Source organism: Sapajus apella, unplaced genomic scaffold (assembly GCF_009761245.1).
Source record: "Sapajus apella isolate SASKATOON/1434 unplaced genomic scaffold, GSC_monkey_1.0 scaffold38, whole genome shotgun sequence".
NCBI classification, from domain to species: Eukaryota; Metazoa; Chordata; class Mammalia; order Primates; family Cebidae; genus Sapajus; species Sapajus apella.
Window position 1 is genome coordinate 3,852,415 of NW_022436978.1, and position 24,371 is coordinate 3,876,785.

General features: G+C 35.9%; 1 protein-coding gene across 1 annotated transcript in view; it reads right to left on the bottom strand.

The window, feature by feature from the left end:
• The window catches only part of TOPAZ1 (testis and ovary specific PAZ domain containing 1), a 91,901-nt gene that overhangs the window by 37,726 nt on the left and 29,804 nt on the right, over positions 1-24,371 (bottom strand). Inside the window, exons 8-12 of the mRNA XM_032298096.1 lie at positions 23,971-24,096; positions 10,647-10,710; positions 4,496-4,647; positions 4,190-4,282; positions 1,133-1,248 (exon numbers count right to left, since the gene is read on the bottom strand). Coding sequence (XP_032153987.1) covers positions 1,133-1,248; positions 4,190-4,282; positions 4,496-4,647; positions 10,647-10,710; positions 23,971-24,096 — 551 coding nt within the window. The remainder of the gene's footprint in view (positions 1-1,132; positions 1,249-4,189; positions 4,283-4,495; positions 4,648-10,646; positions 10,711-23,970; positions 24,097-24,371) is intronic.

A 24,371-nucleotide genomic window follows, 5' to 3' on the forward strand; every position in this document is an offset into this window, starting at 1 on the left:
CAACATCAATGCACCCTACTTAAAAACAAATTAGACTCCAGGCCTGTATGCTGGATGAATTATACTTTTCTTATAAAAATTTGTTTCCTAGGTAGTCCCAAAAATCTATTTGGTCTATACAGTGTTACAATTATCATGCAAAACATGAATATTGTTAATTATCAGTAATTAAATTTAATAAAAATCATAAAACTTGGAAAACTCAAATTAATTTCAATGCTAGTGATTGAAGAGAAGTAGTACTACTTAGAGCTACAATTCTTTTTAACTGCACCAAGGCATCTAGGACACAATGGCAAACTCACCAGGACACCACAGGTTATTTTAAATTTTCAGGCTGACATTTGTCAGACACTGAACAAATTACTACTATTAATTGTTTGGACCTAACTAATAAATGGGACTGTTAAGATCTTTCCTTTGGCCTATGGACACAGAAACAAGAAAGTCTGGGAACCTCTGCATTAGAGGGTAATGAGAAATGAGATAAAAATAGTGATGGAAGCTACATATTGGAGATTTCTGGGCGTTCTGAAGGATCTCAGTGGCTGATTTGCTCTTTATAAAATCTATACATTTAAAAAGTTATAAGCCATTTAAACACATAATTTATATCTTTTTTTATGTATGTTATACTTTAATAATTTTTTTAAAGTCATGTGTATTTTGGTACTACTTGTACAACTGTGAAAGCTTTTTTTTTTTTTTTTTTAAAGGTCTTTGGAGGCCCATAAGCTGAATAGGGAAAGTAAATAAACGAAGGGCACTAAAGTATTTTATTAAGCTAACAACAAAAAGTGAGTCAGAGAAAAAATGATGAAGGTAATTTGAACAGATATAAGAAAATACATTAAGTTTAATTAAGTAGTGAAACAGAAGATAAAAGACACTCTTTTTATACTTGATGAGCAGGACGTTGAGAGTAAATGACGTTCTAAGAAAAATGAGGTGAGGCTGGCCAAACGCAGCCTGACTAGAGCAGCATATGGCCAAGAATTGGGAGAAGGTTTTATGACGGATAACTACCTAAATGTTTGAGCATGCAAACAGTTATTAGGGCTTTGCCTTCAGCTTTTATAAGTCCCCACCAAGACACATATATTTTGGCTTAAATAATAATGATGTTTCTCACCTGGATTTCATTTCCAGAACTGCAGTTATTTCTTGTTTGGAAGCTTGTACTTGGTATAAGAGCTTAACAATATAGTTAAAGTGCTTTGGGTCAAGGACCATCCCAGCTTCAATAAGCTGTAGAAGAGAAAAGAGTGGTTATTCTTTTTTTTCTTTTTTTTTTGAGACAGAGTTTCGCTCTTGTTACTCAGGCTGGAGTGTAATGGCACGATCTCGGCTCACTGCAACCTCCGCCTCCTGGGTTCAGGTAATTCTCCTGCCTCAGCCTCCTGAGTAGCTGGGATTACAGGCACACGCCACTATGCCCAGCTAATTTTTTGTATTTTTAGTAGAGACGGGGTTTCACCATGTTGACCAGGATGGTCTTGATCTCCTGACCTCGTGATCCACCCGCCTTGGACTCCCAAAGTGCTGGGATTACAGGCTTGAGCCACCACACCCGGCCTGAAAAGAGTGGTTATTCTTATAAAAATGTGACAGAATTGAGGAGCCCTGTGTGAAACGTGTGTGAAACAACCTAGACACTGATGGAAGAAGTGAGACATGGAGACAAGTGGAATAAAACTCATTTAAAAAATTTGAGGCACAGAACAACAAAAGGATATCCTACTTTAATAATTTAAGGCAAAAAGGAAAATATTAAGTTTTTGAATTTTCTTCCTGTTGTCTAAGTTTTCTCAATCACTTTATCATTTATACCTCTTATTTGGTAGTCAGTCTATCTTCTAGTCTAGGACTGATGTTCATACTTTATCCCTGATTGTAAACTTCCTGAGAAATACTGTTCCTGTGCCTCACACAGAGCCACGGCCAGAAAAGAATCTGTGATTCCTTGATAAATTAATAACTCAGGTTGACTAACTGCCACATGTAATACAGCACTTAATTAAAAAAAAATCAACTCAAAGGTTTTATCCATCATTCACATATGACTCTTTTCCTGTCTTCTTCATGAGCCTCAGCTCTAATGAAGAGGGCCAACAGGAGAATGTCTGGATACTTCTGGTGTGAGAATGGATGAATGAGAGGCAGGCCTTCTCTGACAGCTCTATTGCATGACATTATCCTGGAAAAGTGGGAAGGTATAAGGTTGTGAGCTAGCAGTCTTATTAGTTGTGCGAGCTCAAATGATCCTCTTGACCTTGATTCAAAGGTATTATGACTAGGTCCTTTAATGCTACCCTGGACAAAGGCTTAGAGAGTTAAGAATGACTCAACTGAGTGGTGTTTGAAATTCTGTGAGCAGTATTTTTGCTGAGATTTTTCTGTGGTTCTATTCTGGTTTTCAGAAAAATTCCCCCTTTAAAAAATTACTGAAATATCAAAATATTTTTTGAATGTTTGGGAGAATGTATGCTTTATGTCTCTGGTATAGATTTGAAGGGAGTACTAGGAAATAAGAATTTGGGATAGGATAACAAAACAATACCAGGGGAAAGTGGAAAAGCTACCTGTTCCAAGGTATAATGTGAAATGTTGTAATCTGGCTGTTAGAACTTACAATTATATATTTTGAGACAAAATTTCTTTTAGTGAAAGGTAATAGTAATAAGCTGCTGAGAGATTTTCCCCCCTCTTTGAACTCCAAGGAAAATTGTCGCAAATTTAGTGGTACTAGGCCCCCTTTGAATGGGTCCTAGAAATGTTACCCTAAGCCATGTGATTAAACAACTTAAACTAAAAATAGTTTTGGTGAAAAATTCTGTACAAATGACTGTTTGAAGCCTATTCTAAAGATTAGGCTCTAATCCTTAAGCTTTATTAGCTCCTCTTGATACAAAGCATGTTCAATTTTATTTTAAAAGAGGCAAACAGCTCCTCTCCTAAACCTACCAATCCACTACCTTAACAAACAGTTTTCCAAATATTAGAAAGTAAAGGAGTGGGCATCATGACTTTTTTACTGTTATGTTCTATAACATTTGAAAGGACCATTGGTGGTCTAACTGTATTCACTGACCTTGTAGTGATTTTTGACTAAATAGATAAGGCCAACTATAAATAAATCTGCAAGAGAGCAAATCAGTTATCTGGTATCTGACATGCTTTAAAAACTCTGCCCTTTAACACTGCTTAAAAACCAGGGTAAATATAATTGTTTTGTAACAGACTAGGTAACAATCTAAGGCAGTATAAAAATAAGATGTTAATGAAATTTTCTCAGTGATATTTATGTTAAATACATGAAGTATGGTACACTGCTAGAATAATGAGGAGGAAAAGCGTTATTTCTCCATGATGATATTATGGTGTTATCACTGAACCTGAAATAGTCTTAACAGGGAAAACTGGTACTGGTTTTAAACAACTTCCAGAATGGATGGCTCCATATTAGCCATGCAAAGATGAAAATTATTGTCTTTGTTAAATATTCTCCACTAAGGGTAATTTTATTTGGACAGTCACTGGGATACATTTTGCAGAAAGCCAAGTTATTAAGTATCAAACAATTTATGGGATCCTTACTGAGATTTTCTACAACCACTATGGGTTATCAGTAACTTTTGCTTCAAAAAAAATTTTTAGACAAGCAATTGCTAAGTTTTGTAATGTGAAACCTGAGGTATTTACTCAAATATCTGTTCATCTGCTAGAGTTCTTCCAATGTTGCTTCTGAAAGAAAATTGGCAGTTTTCCTATCAGGCCTATTCTGAAGTAGATGACTAAGTAGTCTCAAATACTAGGAAGTATTTAACAAAAGTTGAATTTTACATTTTTGTGAGTCTTTTTTGGTTTTTTAAAATTTCTGTTGTAAATGATCTTAATTCTTTTAGAGAAAGAAAATTTTATTTAATCATCCTTATGGAGTAGAGACAAAGACAATTCATACATCAAAAAGCAATCACCTGAGTGCTTGAAACTATTTAAGGGGAAGACTTAACAGCCACCGGAGTCTTTTTTCAAAAACCTATTTCAAGAGAAAAGGAATACTTCTGGAAATGGAATTCTTTGGCATCCAGAATGTGAATAAAAGGCAGCTCAAGGGTATACATGGAAACAAAATTATTTTCTTGGTTATTCGCCATCAGAGAATAAGAGAGAGAAAATAAAACCATACCTTGCAAAATATATCAGTTAAAGCAGGTACAGCATTCCTTAATTTCATAGTTGCCACATGCTCAAATATGTTTAGTAATATTTTCAGAGAAGGCTAGATAAAACAAAAAAATTACACTCATTTTCAGATCTTCTTTCAGTACAACTTAAATTTCTCAAATTCATTTACGTTGAAAAACACAGGTGGTCTCTAGGAAGTATACAGAAATACAACAAATACAGAAATTCAACTGCTAAATTCAAACAATGACTATGACAGAGAAATTAATGTAAAACATTAAATAACATATATTTTCAGGCTACTTACCTGTATTTTAACCATTATGCTGAGGTTCACTATTTGAAATACTTCTTTCAATAAACCATGTTTGAGTAAAGAATTTAGAAGGTCATTTAGCACTTGCAAATCAAAGTGTATACCTGGGGGAAACTTTCTGTAGTATTCCATAAATATGTTTACTGCAAATGAAAATATATATACTAAAGTCATTTGCTGCTTTAGATAGCCATATTTCTTAAATTAGATAATTTTTCTATATTTAAAGATAAAATAGTATGAATTCAATATAAATTCTTGAAAGGTACAGTTCTAGTATTAGAAATATTTGATGGAAATTAAAACAAAAATCAAAATGGCAACAATATGTGAAGTCAACCAAGCATGTTTAGCATAGAGTAACTCACGTGCTACCTACAAAGAATAGGTCCAAACTTCCATTCTCATACATCATAATGTCAATACGAACTCCTAGGGAGTCAAGCTCCGAGGCAGTCTTGAGGCGGTGGCCTTGGTACACATGTGAAGTTGTTTAGTTTGGTATTGGATGCAGACTGTTTTGACACATACCCATTCTTGTTGCTTTAAACCCACCAACATGTTGACATTGAGTATTTTTTTTAACCTCTCCCTGCCTTGTCATAGGTGGGGATGTTTTTGATTTCAGTTTGTGGTTGTGAAAATTCTACTAAAAATTACAATGCTGATTAGTTTTCTTTGAGGAAGTACTTTCTCCTTCCTTCATGCTCATCCAAATCCTTAACCTTTTTTTTTTTTTTTTTTTTTTTTTTTTGAGATGGAGTCGCGCTCTGTTGCCCAGGCTAGAGTGGTGCGATCTTGGCTCACTGCCACCTCCGACTCCCTGGTTCAAGTGATTCTCCTGCCTCAGCCTCCTGAGTAGCTGGGATTACAGGCACGCACTACCACACCCAGCTAATTTTTGTATTTTTAGAAGAGACGGGGTTTCACCATGTTGACCAGGATGGTCTCGATCTCCTGATCTTGTGATCTGCCCACCTCAGCCTCCCACCACGCCTGGCCTAAATCCTTAATTTTCTATGTAACATGATATTTCCAATTTTCCCCATTACTTTTACTAAAATTATTTAAATTGGGATTCTTTCATTGATCATTTTTTCCTCATTCCAAAATTTCCCAAATTAAAATCTGTATACCTTAACTGCCTTAGTACAAATACTTTTGGTTTTGTGTTAATTATTTCTCCTAGAAATACTCATTACTAGCTGGATTACCTAGTGTTGTTTGGGAAAACTAGTAGCTACTGACAAAGTTCAGTGGCACAAGTGAAAAATTAAAGCATCCAGATACATAAAGCAAGTTCTTAATTACCTACAGAGAGACTTAGACTCCCACACAATAACAGTGGGAGACTTTAACACCCCACTGTCAATATTAGACAGATCAACGAGACAGAAAATTAAAAAGGATATCCAGGACTTGAACTCAGTTCTGGACCAAGCAGACCTAATAGACATCTACAGAACTCTCCACCACAAATCCACAGAATATACATTCTTCTCAGCATGACATCACACTTATTATAAAATTGACCATATAATTGGAAATGTTAAAGTTTTAATAATGTTTAAAACTTTAATAATATAGTATAACAAAATTCAAATCTTTTGTAAAGTTTTTTACATATTACAATTATTTTCCCTGGGCACATACAGATACATTCTTGCTGCTATACATTTTTTTTTTGGAGACAGAGTTTCTCTGTGTTGCCAGGCTGGAGTGCAGTAGCACGATCTCGGCTCACTGCAACCTCCGTCTCCCGGGTTCAAGTAATTCTCCTGCCTCAGCCTGCTGCGATACTTTTGGCAGTATTTATACAGTTGCCTGTACAGAAGCAGATCGAATGATAAAATAGTAAACCCAGAGTATTATTATAGCTTATTAATAAAACTGAAATTATAGACATTCAAAAAAGGTGCAGTTAAATCTATGTTAGCCAGTGTGTAGTTTACTAATTGACATGCAACCTTCCTCCTTTTTGTCATTATTTATTTATTTATTTATTTGAGACAGAGTCTTGCTTTGTCACCCAGGCCGGAGTGCAGTGGCACAATCTCAGCTCACCGCAACCTCTGCCTTTCTGGTTCAAGTGGCTCTCCTGCCTCAGTCTCCTGAGTAGCTGGGATTACAGGTGTGTGCCACTACGCCTGGCTGTTTTTCTTGTATTTTGAGTAGTGACGGGGTTTCACCATGTGGGCCAGGTTGGTCTTGAACTCCTGACCTCAGGTGATCTGCCTGCCTCAGCCTCCCAAATTGCTGAAATTATAGGCATGAGCCACCACACCGGAACTCATTATTTTAAAAATGTTAATATATTTTCTGCATTGAAAATAATAATCTTCTTGTCCAGGTGTGGGGGCTCAGGCCTGTAATCCCAGCACTTTGGGAGGTTGAGGTGGGTGGACCACCTGAGGTCAAGAGTTTGAGACCAGCCTGGCCAACATGGTGAAACCTCATCTCTACTAAAAATACAAAAAAAAATTAGCAAGACATGGTGGTGCACACCTGTAGTCACAGCTACTTGGGGAGGTACTGAGGCAGGAGAACTGCCTGAACCCAGGAGGCAGAGGTTTCAGTAAGCCAAGATCGACCCACTGCACTCCAGCCTGGGGGTCAGAGGGAGCCTCTGTCTCAAAACAAAACCAAAAACAAATGATCCTCTCTTGTTAAACTGTTGGGTAGAAACTGTCTGAATATTTTAATAAATTTTAACACAAACTGCTATATTGTCTTTTATTTCATTTATTTTTTTTGAGACATGGTCTTGCTTTGTCACCCAGGGCTGGAGTGCAGTGTTGTGATCTTGGCTCACTGCAACCTCTACTTCCTGGGCTCAAGCGACCTTCCCACCTCAGCTTCTGAGTAGTTGGGACTACAGGTGTGCACCACCATGCCTGGCTAATTTTTTAAATTAATTTTTTTAGAGATGGGGTTTTGCCATTTTGCCCAGCTTGGTCTAAACTCCTGGGCTCAAGCAATCCACCTACTTAAGCCTCCCAAAGTGCTGAGATTATAGGTGTGAGCCATTGCCCCTGGTCTACATTGCTTTTTAAAAAGGTTTCTCAATTCATAATGCTACTTTACCAATTACTCACCAGAATCAAGTATATTTACTCCTTTCTTTGGTTAGGAATGCATAATTCTAGAATCATTAACTACTGGATTTTCCTCTTGAAATGTTTCTAATTTTCACAAGAAGGAAACAATACTCATGCCTTTCTAAACAGCTGATTGAACTCATTATTCTTATATATTGAAATATTTTTATATATTACCAGTGGTAAATCTAAAATATTGAAGATAATAGCTCTTTAGTTCAAATTTATGTGATCAAATTTCTATCTTTTAAATTCCCTTTGATTAAACCACAGAAATCATCATCTTTCTAAAAATCTTATTTAAAAAATTTTTCTACGGAATTGCTAATATATTTCATTGATTCATTCTGGTATAAGCTAAATAGCAGCTGTTTTAAATGTCTTTGGCCATAAAACTTCTGGAAAGGAAATTTTTATGTGGAAATTCAAATATAAAACAGATAAAAAGGACCTATAGTTTTACTCTTAGGTATATACCCAAAAGAACTGAAAACAAGAACTCAAATAGAGACTTATACCTCAAGGCTCTTGGCAACATTACTCTAATACCCAAAAGGAGAAAACAACCCAAGTGCCCATCAACAGATGAATATATAAACAAAATGTGATATATACCCATAATAGGACATTATTCAGTCTTAAAAAGGAAGGAAATTCTGATACATGTTATTATATAGACAAACCTTTGAGGACATTATGCTAAGTGAAATAATCCAGACACAAAAGGACAAATATTGTATGATTTTACTTATATGAAATACCTAGAAATAGACAAATTCATAGGGTCAGAAAGTAGATTAGAGATTATCAAGGGCTGAGAATCAGGGTAATGAGGGTTACTGTTTAATGGGTACAGAGTTTCTGTTTGGGATGAAAAGTTCTGGGAATGGATAACGGTGATGGTTACACAACACTGAATGTACTTAATGCCAGTGAATTTTACACTTACAATGTTTAAAATGGTAAATTTTATGTATATTTAATCACATACATGCTCCCCAAATGTCCAAGACAGACTGTGGAAATGTTCTAGATTAAAGGAAGCTACAGAGTCATGACAACTAAATGCATACCTGATCTTGGACTGGATCCCAAACTGGAGGGAAAAATGCTATAAAAGCCATTATTGGGTCAACTGACAAAATTTGAATATAAATAATAGATTAGACAAAACTATTGTACTCATGTTAAATTTGCTAATGTGGATAAATGTACCATGGTTATATAAAAGGATAGCCTGTTTTTCAGAAATATGCATTAAAGTATTTAGTGATAAAGGGCCATGATGTGTGCAACTTAACTTTAAGTGGTTCAGGAAAAAATTTGTGTGTATGGCCATGCACATATGTGCACATGTGTGTACACACACACATACATGGAAAGGAGGAGAGAGAGAACAAATCTAAATGATAAAGTAAGCATATGACTATTGTTTGTATTTTTATTTTCACAGATTTTTGTAAATTTAAAATTATTTCTAAATAACTTAAAATTTAACTTCTCAAAAGAATTTTCTGTGGAAATTCAAATATAAAATAGATAAGAAACTATGGTTAAACAGGGGGTGGGGGGAGGTTCACTGATGCAGCTCCCTTCCCTTGTGCACCAAAATGGTTCCCGAGGTCTCTCTGTAGAGCCTGAGCAGCTAAATCCATACCTTATACTATGGTATTCAGAGTCTCTTTAAGTTGCTAACTAGTTATTTTTAAAGTGATTCCTCTTGTCTCAAATCCTATGGTCTTTCTAAACACTAAACGCCTCATATATATCAGGTCTATTCCGAGCTGTCTATTCTTTCCTACTGATCTAAGCTTTTATTTTACACCAAAAAATTTCCACAGGTCCTTGACAACTTTCTACATTTATTCTTTGCTTCAGGCTCTTATTTTTGTTCTGTTTTAATTGTTTTAAAGCAAAATTCAGATGTATTTTTCCTGTGGCCATATTGAATCTTTACACAGTCAGAATTATACTTTGGGGAGTTTTGCATCTTTTTCATGACATCTTTTCTTCCACATCTCATGTTATGGAATTATTTCTGGAATTTAAAAGTTCCTCCACATCTAACCTATAAAGTTTCTCCTCCTTGGCTATCAAAATCCCTCAAGTCACAAGTATATTCCCAGATAGGCTCCTATTACCTCACCTTAACTACTACTTCTTTGTTATAGTTAGATTAAGTTCAGACTAGCAATTCCCTTAGGTGTTTCCTTTAATCCTTGGGGAGATGACATCAGCTGCCAAACAAAACAATAAATCTGTTAAGAGACTTTTTTTTTTTTTTTTTTGGCAGAATGAGATCTCAAGCAGAAATATATGAAGTAAAGGTGCTCTATTACCACATCTACGTGGCTTCAGTGGTTGTGTGAGGGTGACAAATACAAATTAAGCATGGTCTTCATCCTCTTGCAGCTTACTATTAGTATGAAGAGAAGGTAGCAAAGAATGGGATGGGGTTGTGGAATCAGATAAGGGCCTAATAGAGGAAGTAATCCTATTTCCTATGTGTTAGCCTCAAAGTCTGAATAGTTCTTTTCCATGAGGAAAGGGTATGGAACTAGAAGCATCCCTGACAGAGAGGAGTGGTAATAGTAGCCTTGAAGTTTTAACAACAGACTAGCATGTATAGGGAACTGCACAGAACTCACTGGATGGTGCACTGGCCACAAGAGGTAAATGTAAAATGAGAAGAAGGATGAAGAAGTAGGAAAGATTTAGCTTCTGAAAAATCCCTTTAGATAGAGCTAAACACTAATTAACAATACCATTCTATCTTACACTTGTAAATAAAATTTCTAAGTCATGAAATATTAGTGTGCAAGGGAATTACAGTGTTAGGTAGTTTATCTTTTTTTTTTAATTAATCCAAATATCTCATTTATTTTCAATCCTTTCTTAGGCCAACAGAGCCATTCTTGGGTAAGGCATTCAGTTTTCAAAGTTACAAATTATTGAATTTACTTTTAAACTATTTTCAAACAACAGCACATTACTTAATATCCCCACATGGATAGCTTTATAGTAATCATTTAATTGTTTCATACCTGCACGCTGTAGCAAACACAGTTCATTGATATTTATATATTTCTTAAACACATCCATGCAAACCTGCAAAAGTCATGAAAAATGTAAAATAACCTTTTAAAAATATTTTGTAAGAACTACACAAATTTCAATCCGATCTTTTTACTTATACTGAAATTTTTAAATGATCTCAAAGCATTGGGATAAAGATGCTGATGTCTGGCTAACTCACAGATATGAAGTACATACATATTAAATTCATTAAAACATCCTATGTTATTTTTTAAATAACCATTTCCTGGTGCAAAGATAAACATATTGACCAATGTATTAGAACAGAGAGCCCAGAAACAGACCCACTCATACATAGTCGGCTGATTTATAACATGGTGTCACTGTAGTGCACTGGGGAAAAGATGGTCTTTTTGATAAACGGTAATGTGTCACCTGAAGATCCACATGGGAAAAAACTGTATCTTGATTCTCTTCTTATATCATAAACAAAAATCAATTCTAGCTGATTTGATTCTGCAAGAGGTAAAACAAACTTTTAAAGGAAAAACCTAGAAGAACATTTTCATGATTGTGGCAATCTTCAACAGGACACAAAAAGTTAACACCACAAAAGAAAAGTGACAAATTGGACTATAAAAATAAAGAAATTCTATTTTTCAAAAGATACTTTAAAGAGCGTAAAAGGGGTTTCTGACTACCATAGCATTGCAGTGAGGATCAAATGCCTGAAGACTTGGCCTTGGACCAGCCATTTCAGTGGAGAAGTGATGGCATGGTGAGCCAAATGGATGAAAGCATTTCAGTGGGATTTTGCTAGAAAGTGGAAGAAAATGCATTTGCTTAGTTTGTATTACACAGAGAAAGACTCTCATCAGTATTTAAACCTACTAGTGGAGTTAGAGAGTCTCCCTAATACAGGGAAAAGGTAAATGAGAGACCTCCAGTGGTCCACACTCTGGCTGCAGACTCCTACAATCCTAGCCACGAGAGTCCTTTGGCCCTTGTGGGTCCTGAGACTAACATAGGAGACTGCCTGGAAAAGCACTGCTCCAGAGAGGAAGAGCTCATGTTGAGTCCCACAATCCCCTAAGCCCTAAGCAGCTGCTAAAAAAGCTGCTAATTAACAATACTCTGATGCCATTTTGGGAGCCCAGCCCCCAGAGACTGTGCCCTGCCCTGGGGCCCAATGGAAAATCCCTGGAGCCCCACTGACATTCCTGGTCTGCAGCTGCTGTGGCCAGGGCTAAGGTGGGAGCCAATAGCAGTGACCTAGCCCCCCAGCAGAAAGATGGCTGCACATTTTCACATGCCAGAAGTACAAATTTTACTGTTTGTACCCATCAAAGTTGTTGTGAGCTGCTAAAATAACTTTTGAAAAAGAATAGGCTGGGCACAGTGGCTCACATCTGTAATCCCAGCACTTTGGAAGGCCAAGGTGGGTGGATTGTTTGAGTCTAGGCATTCAAGACCAGCCTGGGCAACATGGTGAAACCCCATCTCTACTAAAAATATAAAAATTAGCTGGGCATGGTGGCATGCACCTGTAGTCCCAGCTACCTGGAGGCTGAAGTGGGAGGCTTCTACCTGAGCCCAGGAGGTAGAAGTTGCAGCCAGTTGAAATCATGCCACTGCACTCCAGCCTGGGTGACAGATCAACAGGGGAGAGGAGGGGAGGGGAGGGGAGGGGAGAGGAGGAGAGAGAAGGGGAGGGGAGAAAAAGAGAGGAGAGAGGGGAAGGGAGGGGAGGGGAGGGAAAAGGAAAAGGAAAGGAAAAGGAAAGGGAAGGGAAAAGGAAGGGGAAAGGAAAAAGAAAGGGAAGGAAAAAGGGAAGACAAGGAAAAAGGGAAGGGAAGAAAAGTGGGAAAGGAAGGAAAAAAGAAAGGAAGGAAAAAGAGTAGGGAAGGAGAAAGGAAAAAAGGAAAGGAAAGGAGAAAAGGAAAGGAAAGGAGAAAGGAAAGAAAAAAAAAAAGCATCTAGTTACTTATAAAGAAATCTCCATCAGACTAACAGTGGATTTCTCAGCAGAAACCTTAAGAGAATAGGATGATGGATCTTAAGTGTGCTAAGAGAAAATATGGATATTAATTGACATTATACTCAGCAAAGTTATCCTTTATAAATGACAAGAAATAAAGCCTTTCCCAGACAAGCAAAAGCTGAGGGAGTTCATTACCACTACACCAGCCCTACAAGAAATGCTTAGGGGAATCCTACACCTAGAAGTGAAAAGAATGGTATCTACCATCATGCAAATATAAATGCCACCGATAAAGCAAAACATACAAACAAGAAACAGAAAAGAATCAAATGTTAGCACTACAGATAAGCAATAAGAGAGAAAGAAAGGAACACAGAATATACAAAACAACCAGATATCAATTAATAAGATGACAGGAATAAGCCCTCACATGTCAATAATAACTTTGAATGTAAAGGAGTTAAACTTTTCACTTAAAAGATATAGACTGGCTAAATGAATTAAACAAACATAATCCAATTATATGCTAATACCAGAAACTCATCTCACCTGTAAAGACACATATAGACTGAAAGTAAAGGGATGGAAAAAGATATTCCATGCAAACAAAAGCCAAAAGCAAGCAGGAGCAGCTATACTTATCAGATGAAACAGACTTTAAGTAAAAAAATAACAACAACAACAAAAAAGATAAAGAAGGCCATTATTTAAAGACAAATGGCTCAATTCAACAACGGGATATAACAACTTAAAACACATGCATGTAACAATGGAGCACCCAGACACGTAAAGCAAACATTATCACATAAAGCAAATATTATTATATCTAAAGGGAGAGACAGGCTTCAATACAACAATAGTTGGAGACTTCAACACCTTACTCTAAGCACTGGAGAGAAAGTCAGACAGAAAATTAACAAAGAAACATTGGACTTAAACTGCACATTAAATCAAAGGACCTAACAGACATTTACAGAACATTTCATCCAACAGCTACAGAACACACATTTTTCTCATCAGCACATGTAACATTTTTTAGAACATATGTTAGAATACAAAACGTTATCAGCCATTTTTTTAAAAAATCAAAATCGTATCAAATATCTTCTCAGACACAATAAAATTGAACTAGAAATCAGTAACAAGAGGCACTCTGGAAACTGTGCAAATATATGAAAACTAAACAACATGTTCCTGAATGACCATCAGATCAAGAAAGAAATTAAGAAAATACAAAAATTTATTGAAGCAAATGAGAAAACAAAATACCAAAATATATGAGATATAGCAAAAACTGTTCTAAAAGGGAAATTTATAGCATTAAATGCCTACATTAAAAAGGTAGAAAGATATCTAACAATCAATCTAGTTTCTCAAGAAACTAGAAAAGCAAGAACAAACCAAATTCAAAACTAGTAGATGGAAAGAAATAAGATCAGAGCAGGGCTAAACAAAATAAGAGATTAAAAAAAAAAAAAAAAAGAAGGATCAACATGATGAAAAGTTGGTTTCTCAAAATGATAAACAAAATTGATAAACTGCTAGTTAGACTAACCAAGGAAATGACCCAAATAAACAAAATCTGAAATGAAAAAGCAGACTTTACAATGGATACTATGGAAATACAAAAAGATCATCAGAGATTATTATGAACAACTATGTAAAAGTAGAAAATCTAGAGGAAATGGACAAATTCCTGGACACATACAACCCACTGAGATTTAATCAGGAAGAAACAGAAAACAGGACCAAAAACAAGTAGGAAATTGCATCTGTAATAAAAACTCTCTGAACAAAAAAAAGTCCAGGACCAGATGGCTTCATTGCTGAATTCCAAACCTTCAAAGAAGAACTAATACTAATTCTCCTCAAACTATTCCAAAAAATAGAAGAGAAAGGAATTGTTCCTAACTCATACTATAAGGCCAGCATTACGTTGATAACAAAGCCAGACAGGGCTACAACAGAAAAAACTATAGGCCAATATCCCTGATAACACAGACTCAAAAATTCTCAAACTGAATCTAAGAGCACATCAAAACAAAACAAAACAACAATACATCATGATCAAGTGATGTATTCTAGGAATATAAGTTTGGCACAACACATACAAATAAATAAACATATATCGCATTAACAGAATGAAGGACAAAAATCATAAGATCATCTCAATAAATGCAGAAAAAGCATTTAATAAAATTCAATCTCCTTTCATGATAAAAACTCTCAATAAACTAGGCACAGGAGGAATACACCTCAATATAATAAAGGCCACTGTATTATAACAGTGCAAGGTAATTCTTGCACTGTTATAAAGAAATTCTGAGACTGGATAATTTATAAAGGAAAGAGGTTTAATTGGCCCAGGCTTTAAAGGAGGCATGGTGCTGGCATCTGCTCAACTTCAAGTGAGGCCTCAGAAAGTTTACAATCATGGCAGAAGGTAAAGGTGAAGCAGGCACATTACATGGTGAAAGCAGGAACAAGAGAGCAAGGGAGAGTACAGCAGAAGGTGCCACACAATTTTAAATGACTGGATCTCATGAGAACTCACTTACTATAGTTAAGAATCCACCCCCATCACCCAAACACCTCCCACCAGCCCCCACCTTCAGAATAGGAGATTACAATTCAATGGGAGATTTGGGCAGGGACAAATATCCAAACTCTATCAGCCATATAAGGCAAATCTGCAGCTAACATCATACTGAATGACCAAGACAAAAATGCCTACTTTGACCATTCTTATTCAACATAGTACCAGAAGTCCTGGCCACAGCAAGCAAGCAAGCAAGAAAAATAACAGGCATCCAAGTTGGAGAGGTCAAATTGTCACTCTTTGCTGATAATATAATTTTATATTTAAAAATGACTAAAGAATACACCAGAAAACTCTTAAATCTGATAAATAAATCAGTACATTTTTGCAAGACACAAAATCAAAATACAAAAATTAATAGTGTTTCTATATTCCAATAAAGAACTAGCTAAGAGAGAAATCGAGAAGGCATTTCCATTTATAAAAGTTACCAAAAAAAAAAAAAACCTAGAAATAAATTTACCCAAGGGGATAAAAGATCTCTACAAGGAAAACCACAAGGCACTGATGAAAGATACTGAAGATGGCATAAACAAATGGAAAGACATCCCAAGCTTATAAATTAGAAGGATTCATGTCATTAAAATGACCATACTGGGCAGGGCTTGGTGGCTCATGCCTGTAATCCCAGCACTTTGGGAGGCTGAGACAGGTGGATCACAAGGTCAGGAGATGGAGACCATCCTGGCCAACATGGTGAAACCCGTCTTTACTAAAAATACAAAAAAATTAGCTGGGCATGGTGGTGCACACTTGTAGTCCCAGTGACTTGGGAGGCTGGGGCAGGAGAATCGCTTAAACCTGCGAGGTGAAGGTTGCAGTGAGCCAAGATTGTGCCACTGCACTCCAACAGGTGACAGAGTGAGACTGTCTCAAAATACATACAAACAAAAAAATCCAACCATACTGCCCAAAACAATCTACAGATTCAATGTAATCTCTATTAAAATACCAATGTCATTTTTCACAGACATAGAAAAAAAAAATCCTAAAATTTACATGGAACCAAAAAAGAGCCAGAATAGGCAAAGCAATTCTGAGAAATGGAACAAAGCTAGAGGTATTACACTACCTCACTTTAACATACATTATAAGGATACAGTAAACCAAAAAGCATGGTATTAATGTAAAAACAGACACTGATATAAAAACAGACCAATGGAACAGAACAGAGAATCTAGAAATAAATTTATGTATTTACAGCCAATTGATTTTTGACAAAGGTGCCAAGAACGTACATTAAGGAAAGAACCCTCTTCAATAAATGGTGCTGGGAAAATTAAGTTATCTATATCCAGAAGAATAAAACTGGGCTCCTCTCTCTCACCATACACAAAATCAACTCAAGATGGATTAAAACTTAACACCTAAAACCATAAAACCACTAGAAGAAAACATATAGGAGATACTATAGGACATTGGTCTAGGCAAAGATTCTATGGCAAAAGCTGCAAAAACAGGCAACAAAACAAAAAATAGACAAATGGGACTATATTAAACCAGAAAGCTTCTGCACAGCAAACAACAGAGTGAGGAGAATCTGTTGACTGAAAGAAAATATTTGTAAACTATTCATACGACAAAGGACTAATATGCAGAATGTATAAGGAACTCAAACAATTCAACAATAAAAAAGGAAATAATCTCATTAAAAAGTGGGCAAAGAACATGAACAGACATTTCTCAAAAGAAGATAAACAAATGGCTAACAGGTATATGAAAGAATGCTCAACATTACTATGTAAGAAGGAAATGCAAATCTAAACCACAGTAAGATATCATCTTACCCCAGTTAAAGTGCCTATTACTAAGAAGACAGAAAATAACAAATGTTGGTGAGGATGCAGAGAAAAAAGAACTGTTATACACTGTTGGTGCAAATGTAAATTAGCACAGCCTCTATGGAAAACAGTATGGAGATTTCTTTAAAAACTAAAACTACCATATGATCCAGCAATCCCACTACTGGGTATTTATCCAAAGAAAAGAAATCAGCAAATCGAAGGGATACCTGTACTCACATGTTTATTCCAGCACTATTCACAATAGCAAAGATATGGAATCAACCCAAGTGTCTGTCAATAGATCAATGAATAAAGAAAACGTGGTATATACATGCAATGGAATATTATTTGGTCATAAGAGAATTAAATCATGTAGTCTGCAGCAATATGGATGAACTGTAGGTCATTATGTTAAGTGCCAATAAGCCAGGCACAAAGTTAAAAAAGTTGAGGTAGAGAGAAGAATGATAGATACAGACGCTGGGAAGAATGGGTAGGTAGGAGGGGTATAAAGAGTGGTTGGTCAAATACTATAAACATACAGTTAGATAGAAGACATAAGTTCTAATGTTTGATAGCAGTGTAGGATGACTATAGTTAGCAACAATGTATTATGTATTTCAAAGTAGCTAGAAAGAATTTGAAATGTTCTCAACATATAGAAATGCTAAACACTCAAGGTGATGGATACACCAAATATCCTTTGATTGATCCTTATGATCTTGATTCATTATATTTTACATATTTATGGGGTATATGTGATATTTTATCTATGCATGTAAGCTGTGTAGATGGATAATATATAAATTTTATGTATTTATGAGGTATATGTGACATTTCGCTACATGCATAGATATACAAAAGAGTACATGTATAGATGTAACAAAATATCACATATACCCCATAAATACGTAAAATATTATGAATCAAGAGCAATTAAAAAAAAACCTACCAGTGGAGGCACAAAATAAGAACTACCATCTCTCACTTAAACAATTAAAGGCTTATTCCTTCTGAAACTATTCCAAACAACTGAAAAAGAGGGAATCCTCTGTAACTCATTTTATGAGGCCTATATCATCCTGATACCAAAACCTGGCAGACACAACTGAAAAAGAAAATTTCAGGCCAATATCCCTGATGAACACTGATGTAAAAATCCTCAATAAAATACTGGCAAACCGAATCCAACAGCACATCAAGGAGCTTATCCATTATGATCAAGTCGGCTTCATCCCTGGGAGGCAAGGCTGGTTCGGCACACACCAATCAATAAATGTAATCCATCACATAAACAGAACCAAAGACAAAAACCACATGATTATTTCAATAGATGCAGAGAAGGCCTTTAACAAAATTCCACAGCCCTTCATGCTAAAAACTCTCAATAAACTAGGTACTGATGGAATGTATCTCAAAATAATAAGTGCTATTTAAGACAAACCCACAGCCAAAATCATACTGAATGGGCCCAAACTGGAAGCATTACCTTTGAAAAGCAGCACGAGACAAGGATGCCCTCTCTCACCAGTCCTATTCAACATAGTATTAGAAGTTCTGGCCAGGGCAATCAGGGAAGAGAAAGAAATAATGGGTATTCAAATAGGTAAAAAGGAAGTCAAATTGTCTCTATTTGCAGACAACATGATTCTATATTTAGAAGATCCCATGGTCTCAGCCCCAAATCTCCTTGAGCTGATAAGCAGGTTCAGCAAAGTCTCAGAATACAAAATCAATTGCAAAAATCACAACTATTACTATACACCAATAACAGACAAACAGCCAAATCATGCGTGAACTCCCATTCACAAAGAGAAGAGAATTAAAAACCCATGGATACAACTAACAAGGGAATTAAATACCTAGGAATACAACTAACAAGGGATGTGAAGGACCTCTTCAAGGAGAACTACAAATCACTGCCCAAGGAAGTAAGAGAGGACACAAACAGATGGAAAAATATTCCATGCTCATGGTTAGGAAGAATCAATATCGTGAAAATGGCCATACTGCCCAAAATAATCTATGGATTTGATGCTATCCCCATCTGGTAGCACTGATTTTCTTCACGGAATTGGAAAAAAACTACTACTGATTTTCTTCACAGAATTGGAAAAAAAAACGCCTCAAATTTCATATGGAACCAAAAAAGAGCCTGCATAGCCAAGACAATTCTAAGCAAAAAAACAAAAACAAAACAAAACAAAACAAAACAAAAAAACAAAAAAAAAACAAAGCTGGAGGCATCATCATGCTACGTGACTTCGAACTATACTACAAGGCTACAGTAATCAAAACAGCATGGTATTGGTACCAACACAGAGATGAAGACCAGTGGAACACAACAGAGGCCTCGGAAATCATGCCCCACATCTACAACCACCTGATCTTTGACAAACCTAACAAAAACAAGCAATGGGGAAAGGATTCCTTATTTAATAAATGGTGGGAAAACTGGCTAGCCATATGCAGAAAGCTGAAACTGGACCCCTTCCCTACACCTTATACAAAAATTAACTCAAAACAGATTAAAGATTTAAATGTAAGACCTAAAACCATAAAAACCCTAGAAGTAAACCTAGGCAATACCATTTAGGACATAGGCATGGGCAAGGACTTCATGGCTAAAACATCAAAAGCAATGACAACAAAATCCAAAATAGACAAATGGGATTTAATTAAACTAAAGAACTTCTGCACAGCAAAAGAAACTATCATCAGAATGAACAGGCAACCTACAGAATGGGAGAAAATGTTTGCAGTCTACCCATCTGACAAAGGGCTAATATGTAGAATCTACAAATAACTTAAACAAATTTATAGGAAAAAAACAACCCCATCAAAAAGTGGGCAAAGGATATGAACAGACACTTCTCAAAAGAAGACATTTATGCAGCCAACAAACATATGAAAAAAAGCTCATCATCATTGGTCATTAGAGAAATGCAAATCAAAACTATATAGAGAAACCATCTCACGCCAATTAGAATGGCAATCATTAAAAAGTCAGGAAAAAACAGATGCTGGAGAGGATGTGGAGAAATAGGAATGCTTTTACACTGTTGGTGGAAGTGTAAATTAGTTCAACCATTGTGGAAGACAGTGTGGCAATTCCTCAAGGATCTAGAACCAGAAATACCATTTGACCCAGCAATCCCATTACTGGGTATACACCCAAAGGATTATATTCTATTATAAAGACACATGCACACGTATGTTTATTGCAGCACTGTTAACAAGAGCAAAGACTTGGAACCAACCCAAATGTCCATCAATGATAGGCTGGATAAAGAAAATGTGGCACATATATGCCATGGAATACTATGCAGCCATAAAAAAAGATGAGTTCATGTCCTTTGCAGGGACATGGATGAAGCTAGAAACCATCATTCTCAGCAAACTAACACAAGAACAGAAAACCAAACACTGCATGTTCTCACCCGTAAGTGAGAGTTGAGCAAGGAGAACACATGGTCACAGGGAGGGGAACATCACACACCAGGGACTGTCGGTGGTTGGGGTTAGCACTAGGAGAAACACCTAATGTAGATGACGAGGTGATGGATCCAGACAACCACCATGGCACGTGTATATCTATGTTAACAAACCTGCATGTTCTGCACATGTACCCCAGAATTTAAAGTATAATAAAAAAAAAAATTGAAGGCTTTACTTCCATTTTGTTCCTTTTCAGTGCTTAGCACAGTGCCTGGTATGTTGTAAATATTCAATAAATGGTAGTTATTATTATGCTTCTTTTTATTAAACTCTTTTGTCTCTGATTTTTATCATCAAAGAAAATGGGGATTAAACCATTAATATACGTAAAGCATTTGAAACAGAATCTGGCCTATATGGTAAGTGTTGACTATTATTCTTTCACCCATGAATATCTTTTTATTTTTTTCTGATCTTGTTGCCTATCTGTATTCTGCTTGTATTTTATACCACATCCTTTATATTAAATAACATTGATTTGTTTGCTTGTGTGTCTCTCTGCCAAATGTGGTTCTTGATAGCTGGGACCTATCTTATTTATCTTAGTGGTCTTAGTGCATAGTCTTTTCTTGCCACATATTATTGTGGCTTTGAGCTGGGTTTTAAAGGATGAAAAGGATGGTGTGACTGGAGCATGGCGGGTGCTACATCAGTGAGAACTCAAATTTGACAAATATACTGACACATGATTGTAAGTTGTTGAATGCCAAACTAAAGAATTTGAATTTATTTTGTATACTGAAGGGAGGTATTTTTTTTTATTATCGATCAGATTAATTCCATATTTTAGGAAGATAATTCTGAATGCAGAGTAGAGGATACAACGTAAAGAGGAAAGAGACTGAAAACAAAAAGAAGATATAAGAAACCCTGGCTCTTGCTGTATTAGAGAGTTCTTATTTTAGCTGAGGTCTTCTAGCATACAGCCTTTTACAATCACGTAATCTTTTAAGCCTTATCACAGAAAGACCTCAGTGTGTCCCTGCGAACTTTGTTTTGACTTCTGTTAAAAGAAACACTTCAGAAAATATAAATGTAAGAGTTTATTTGAGCATTAAAAGATTCACGAATGGGGAAGCACCCCAAACTAGAGAGGTTCAGAGAGTTCCATTTTAACAGTGTAAACAGTGGGCTTTCTGATAGACTGAATGTGGAAGCAAAGTAGAGAAATTACTTGATTGGCTATAGCTAGGTGTTTGCCTTATCTAGGCACAATCTGGTGGTAGGGCCCACATTAGAGGATAGTTGTTGATTTGATTAAGTTTTGACAATCTATAGATTGGGAAAAACTATTTGTAAGCCATACATTTGATAAGGGGTTAGTATCCAAAATATATAAGGAATTCAAATAAATTTATAGAAAGAATACAAGTAATCCAGTTTGAAAATGGGCAAGGGAGGCCGGGCGCGGTGGCTCAAGCCTGTAATCCCAGCACTGTGGGAGGCCGAGGCGGGTGGATCACGAGGTCAAGAGATCGAGACCATCCTGGTCAACATGGTGAAACCCCGTCTCTACTAAAAATACAAAACATTAGCTGGGCATGGTGGCGTGTGCCTGTAATCCCAGCGACTCAGGAGGCTGGGGCAGGAGAATTGCCTGAACCCAGGAGGCGGAGGTTGCGGTGAGCCGAGATCGCGCCATTGCACTCCAGCCTGGGTAACAAGAGTGAAACTCCGTCTCAAAAAAAAAAAAAAAAAAAAAAAGAAAGAAAATGGGCAAGGGAGCTGAACAAACATTCCTCAAAAGAAGACATACAAATGGCTAATAAATGTACAAAAAAGGCTCAACATTCACTAATTAGAGAAATGCAAATTATAAACCTCAGTGAGCTATCACCTGACATCTGTCAGAATAACAATTATCAAAAAGACAAATGATAACAAGTGCTGGCGAAGATGCGGAGAAAAGGAAATCTTTGTATACTGCTGGTGGTGATGTAAATTAGTATAGTCGTTATGGAAAACTGTATGGTCACTCCTCAAACTAAAAATAGAATCACCATATGATCCAGCAATCTCACTTCTTGGTATTTACCCAAAAGATTTGAAATCAGTATGTTGAAGAGATGTCTGCAATTCCATGTTCATTGCAGCACTACTCACAATAGCCAAGGTATGGAATCAACCTAAGTGTCCATCAATGGATGAATGGATTAAGAAAATGTGGTACATATACACAGTGAAATACTTATTCAGCCTCAAAAAAAGAAAGAAGTTTTGTTGCTATAACACAGATAGACTGGAGAACATGCTAAGTGAAATAAGCCAAGTACAGAAAGACAAATGCCATATATGTTCTCACTTATGTATGGAATATAAAATAATGAAACTCAAAGAAGCAGAGAGTAGAACAGCGGTTAACAGAGGACAAGGGTGAGGGGTAGTTAGGGGAATGGGGAGATGATGATCAAAGCGTACAAAATCTCAACTAGACAGGAAGAAAAGTGTTTTTTGCTTTGATATCTATTAATGGTGTGGTGACTACAGCAAATAATAATGTACACTTCATAATTGCTAAGAGTAAATTTCAAATATTCTCACCACAAAAAAATGATAGTATCTTATGTGACAGATATGTCATTAGCTTGATTTAATTATTCCATACCATATTCATAAATCAAAACATCACACTGCACCCCATATCATTTTCAATTTATAATTTAAAAATGAAAATTAAAAAACAAAATTAAAAAGGTGTAAAGGCAACTTCTAATGTAGTAAATGATTTTATATAGACAGATATATATACATACACACACACAACCCAGAACTTGTATACAGATTATATGAGTTATTGTAGACAGAGAAGAATCCCACAGAATATAGAGAAAATATCTGTATACTTTCAAAAAGAGCATATCCCACTAATGCCCAATAAACTTTTGAAAAGTGCTCAATTTCATCAATCATCAGGGGAACTATCACTACCCCCACCAGAATGGCTAAATGCAAAAGGCTAATAATATCGAGAGCTGGGTAGCATATGAAACAACCAGAACTCTCAGACATTGCTGGTGAGAGTGCAATTTGGTAAAACCCCTCCGGAAACCTGTTTGGCTGTTACCTACTAAGGCTGAATATACGCAGACCCTATGACACAGCAGTTCCAGTTTTAAGTATAACCTATCAGAATGTATACATATGTTCACCAAAAGACATGTAGACACTGACAGTATTACAATTGAAATATCCAAATCTGCTCTACCCAATATTCCATTTTGATATACTCACAAAATGGAATATTAACTATTATATAACAATGAGAAACATCTAAAATAGGTGTTTGCTCAAAAATATTGAGCAAAACAAGACAGACAAAAAAAATACACCTATGATTCCATTTACATAAAGAACAAAAGCAGACAAAACTCCCATCTATGCTATTAGAAGTCAATGAAAATCTAAATTAAAATGTGTGACTGAGATAGTTATTAAAACAATCTCTACTTTAAAGACTTTATGTGTTTTACCTTTTCATCCCCTTGTTCAGGCACATGAACAAACTTGCACAGTGGACGCTCACAGCCACGTAACGTATTAAAATGAAATTTGCAATATTTATAGGGTATCATCAACCCCAGGGACTTCTGGAACACCTAGAAAATTAGAAAGATTCCCTTTCTGTATTAACTGTAAAACACTTACTATAGTCAAGCAAGATAGCATTTGAAGCAACACAAATAACATATATTCCAAAGAGTATCAAGATAACTTATTTGATAATTTGATAACAAAAAATAAAACTTCAAACAATTTATATTTTCAAAAATAATAAAAAATCAATTCAGAGTGATTTGTCTGGATTTTAAAAAATTCATCTTTATGTAAAATATTCCATCAAGGTTATTCTCTTTTGTGTCTCATCTTTAAG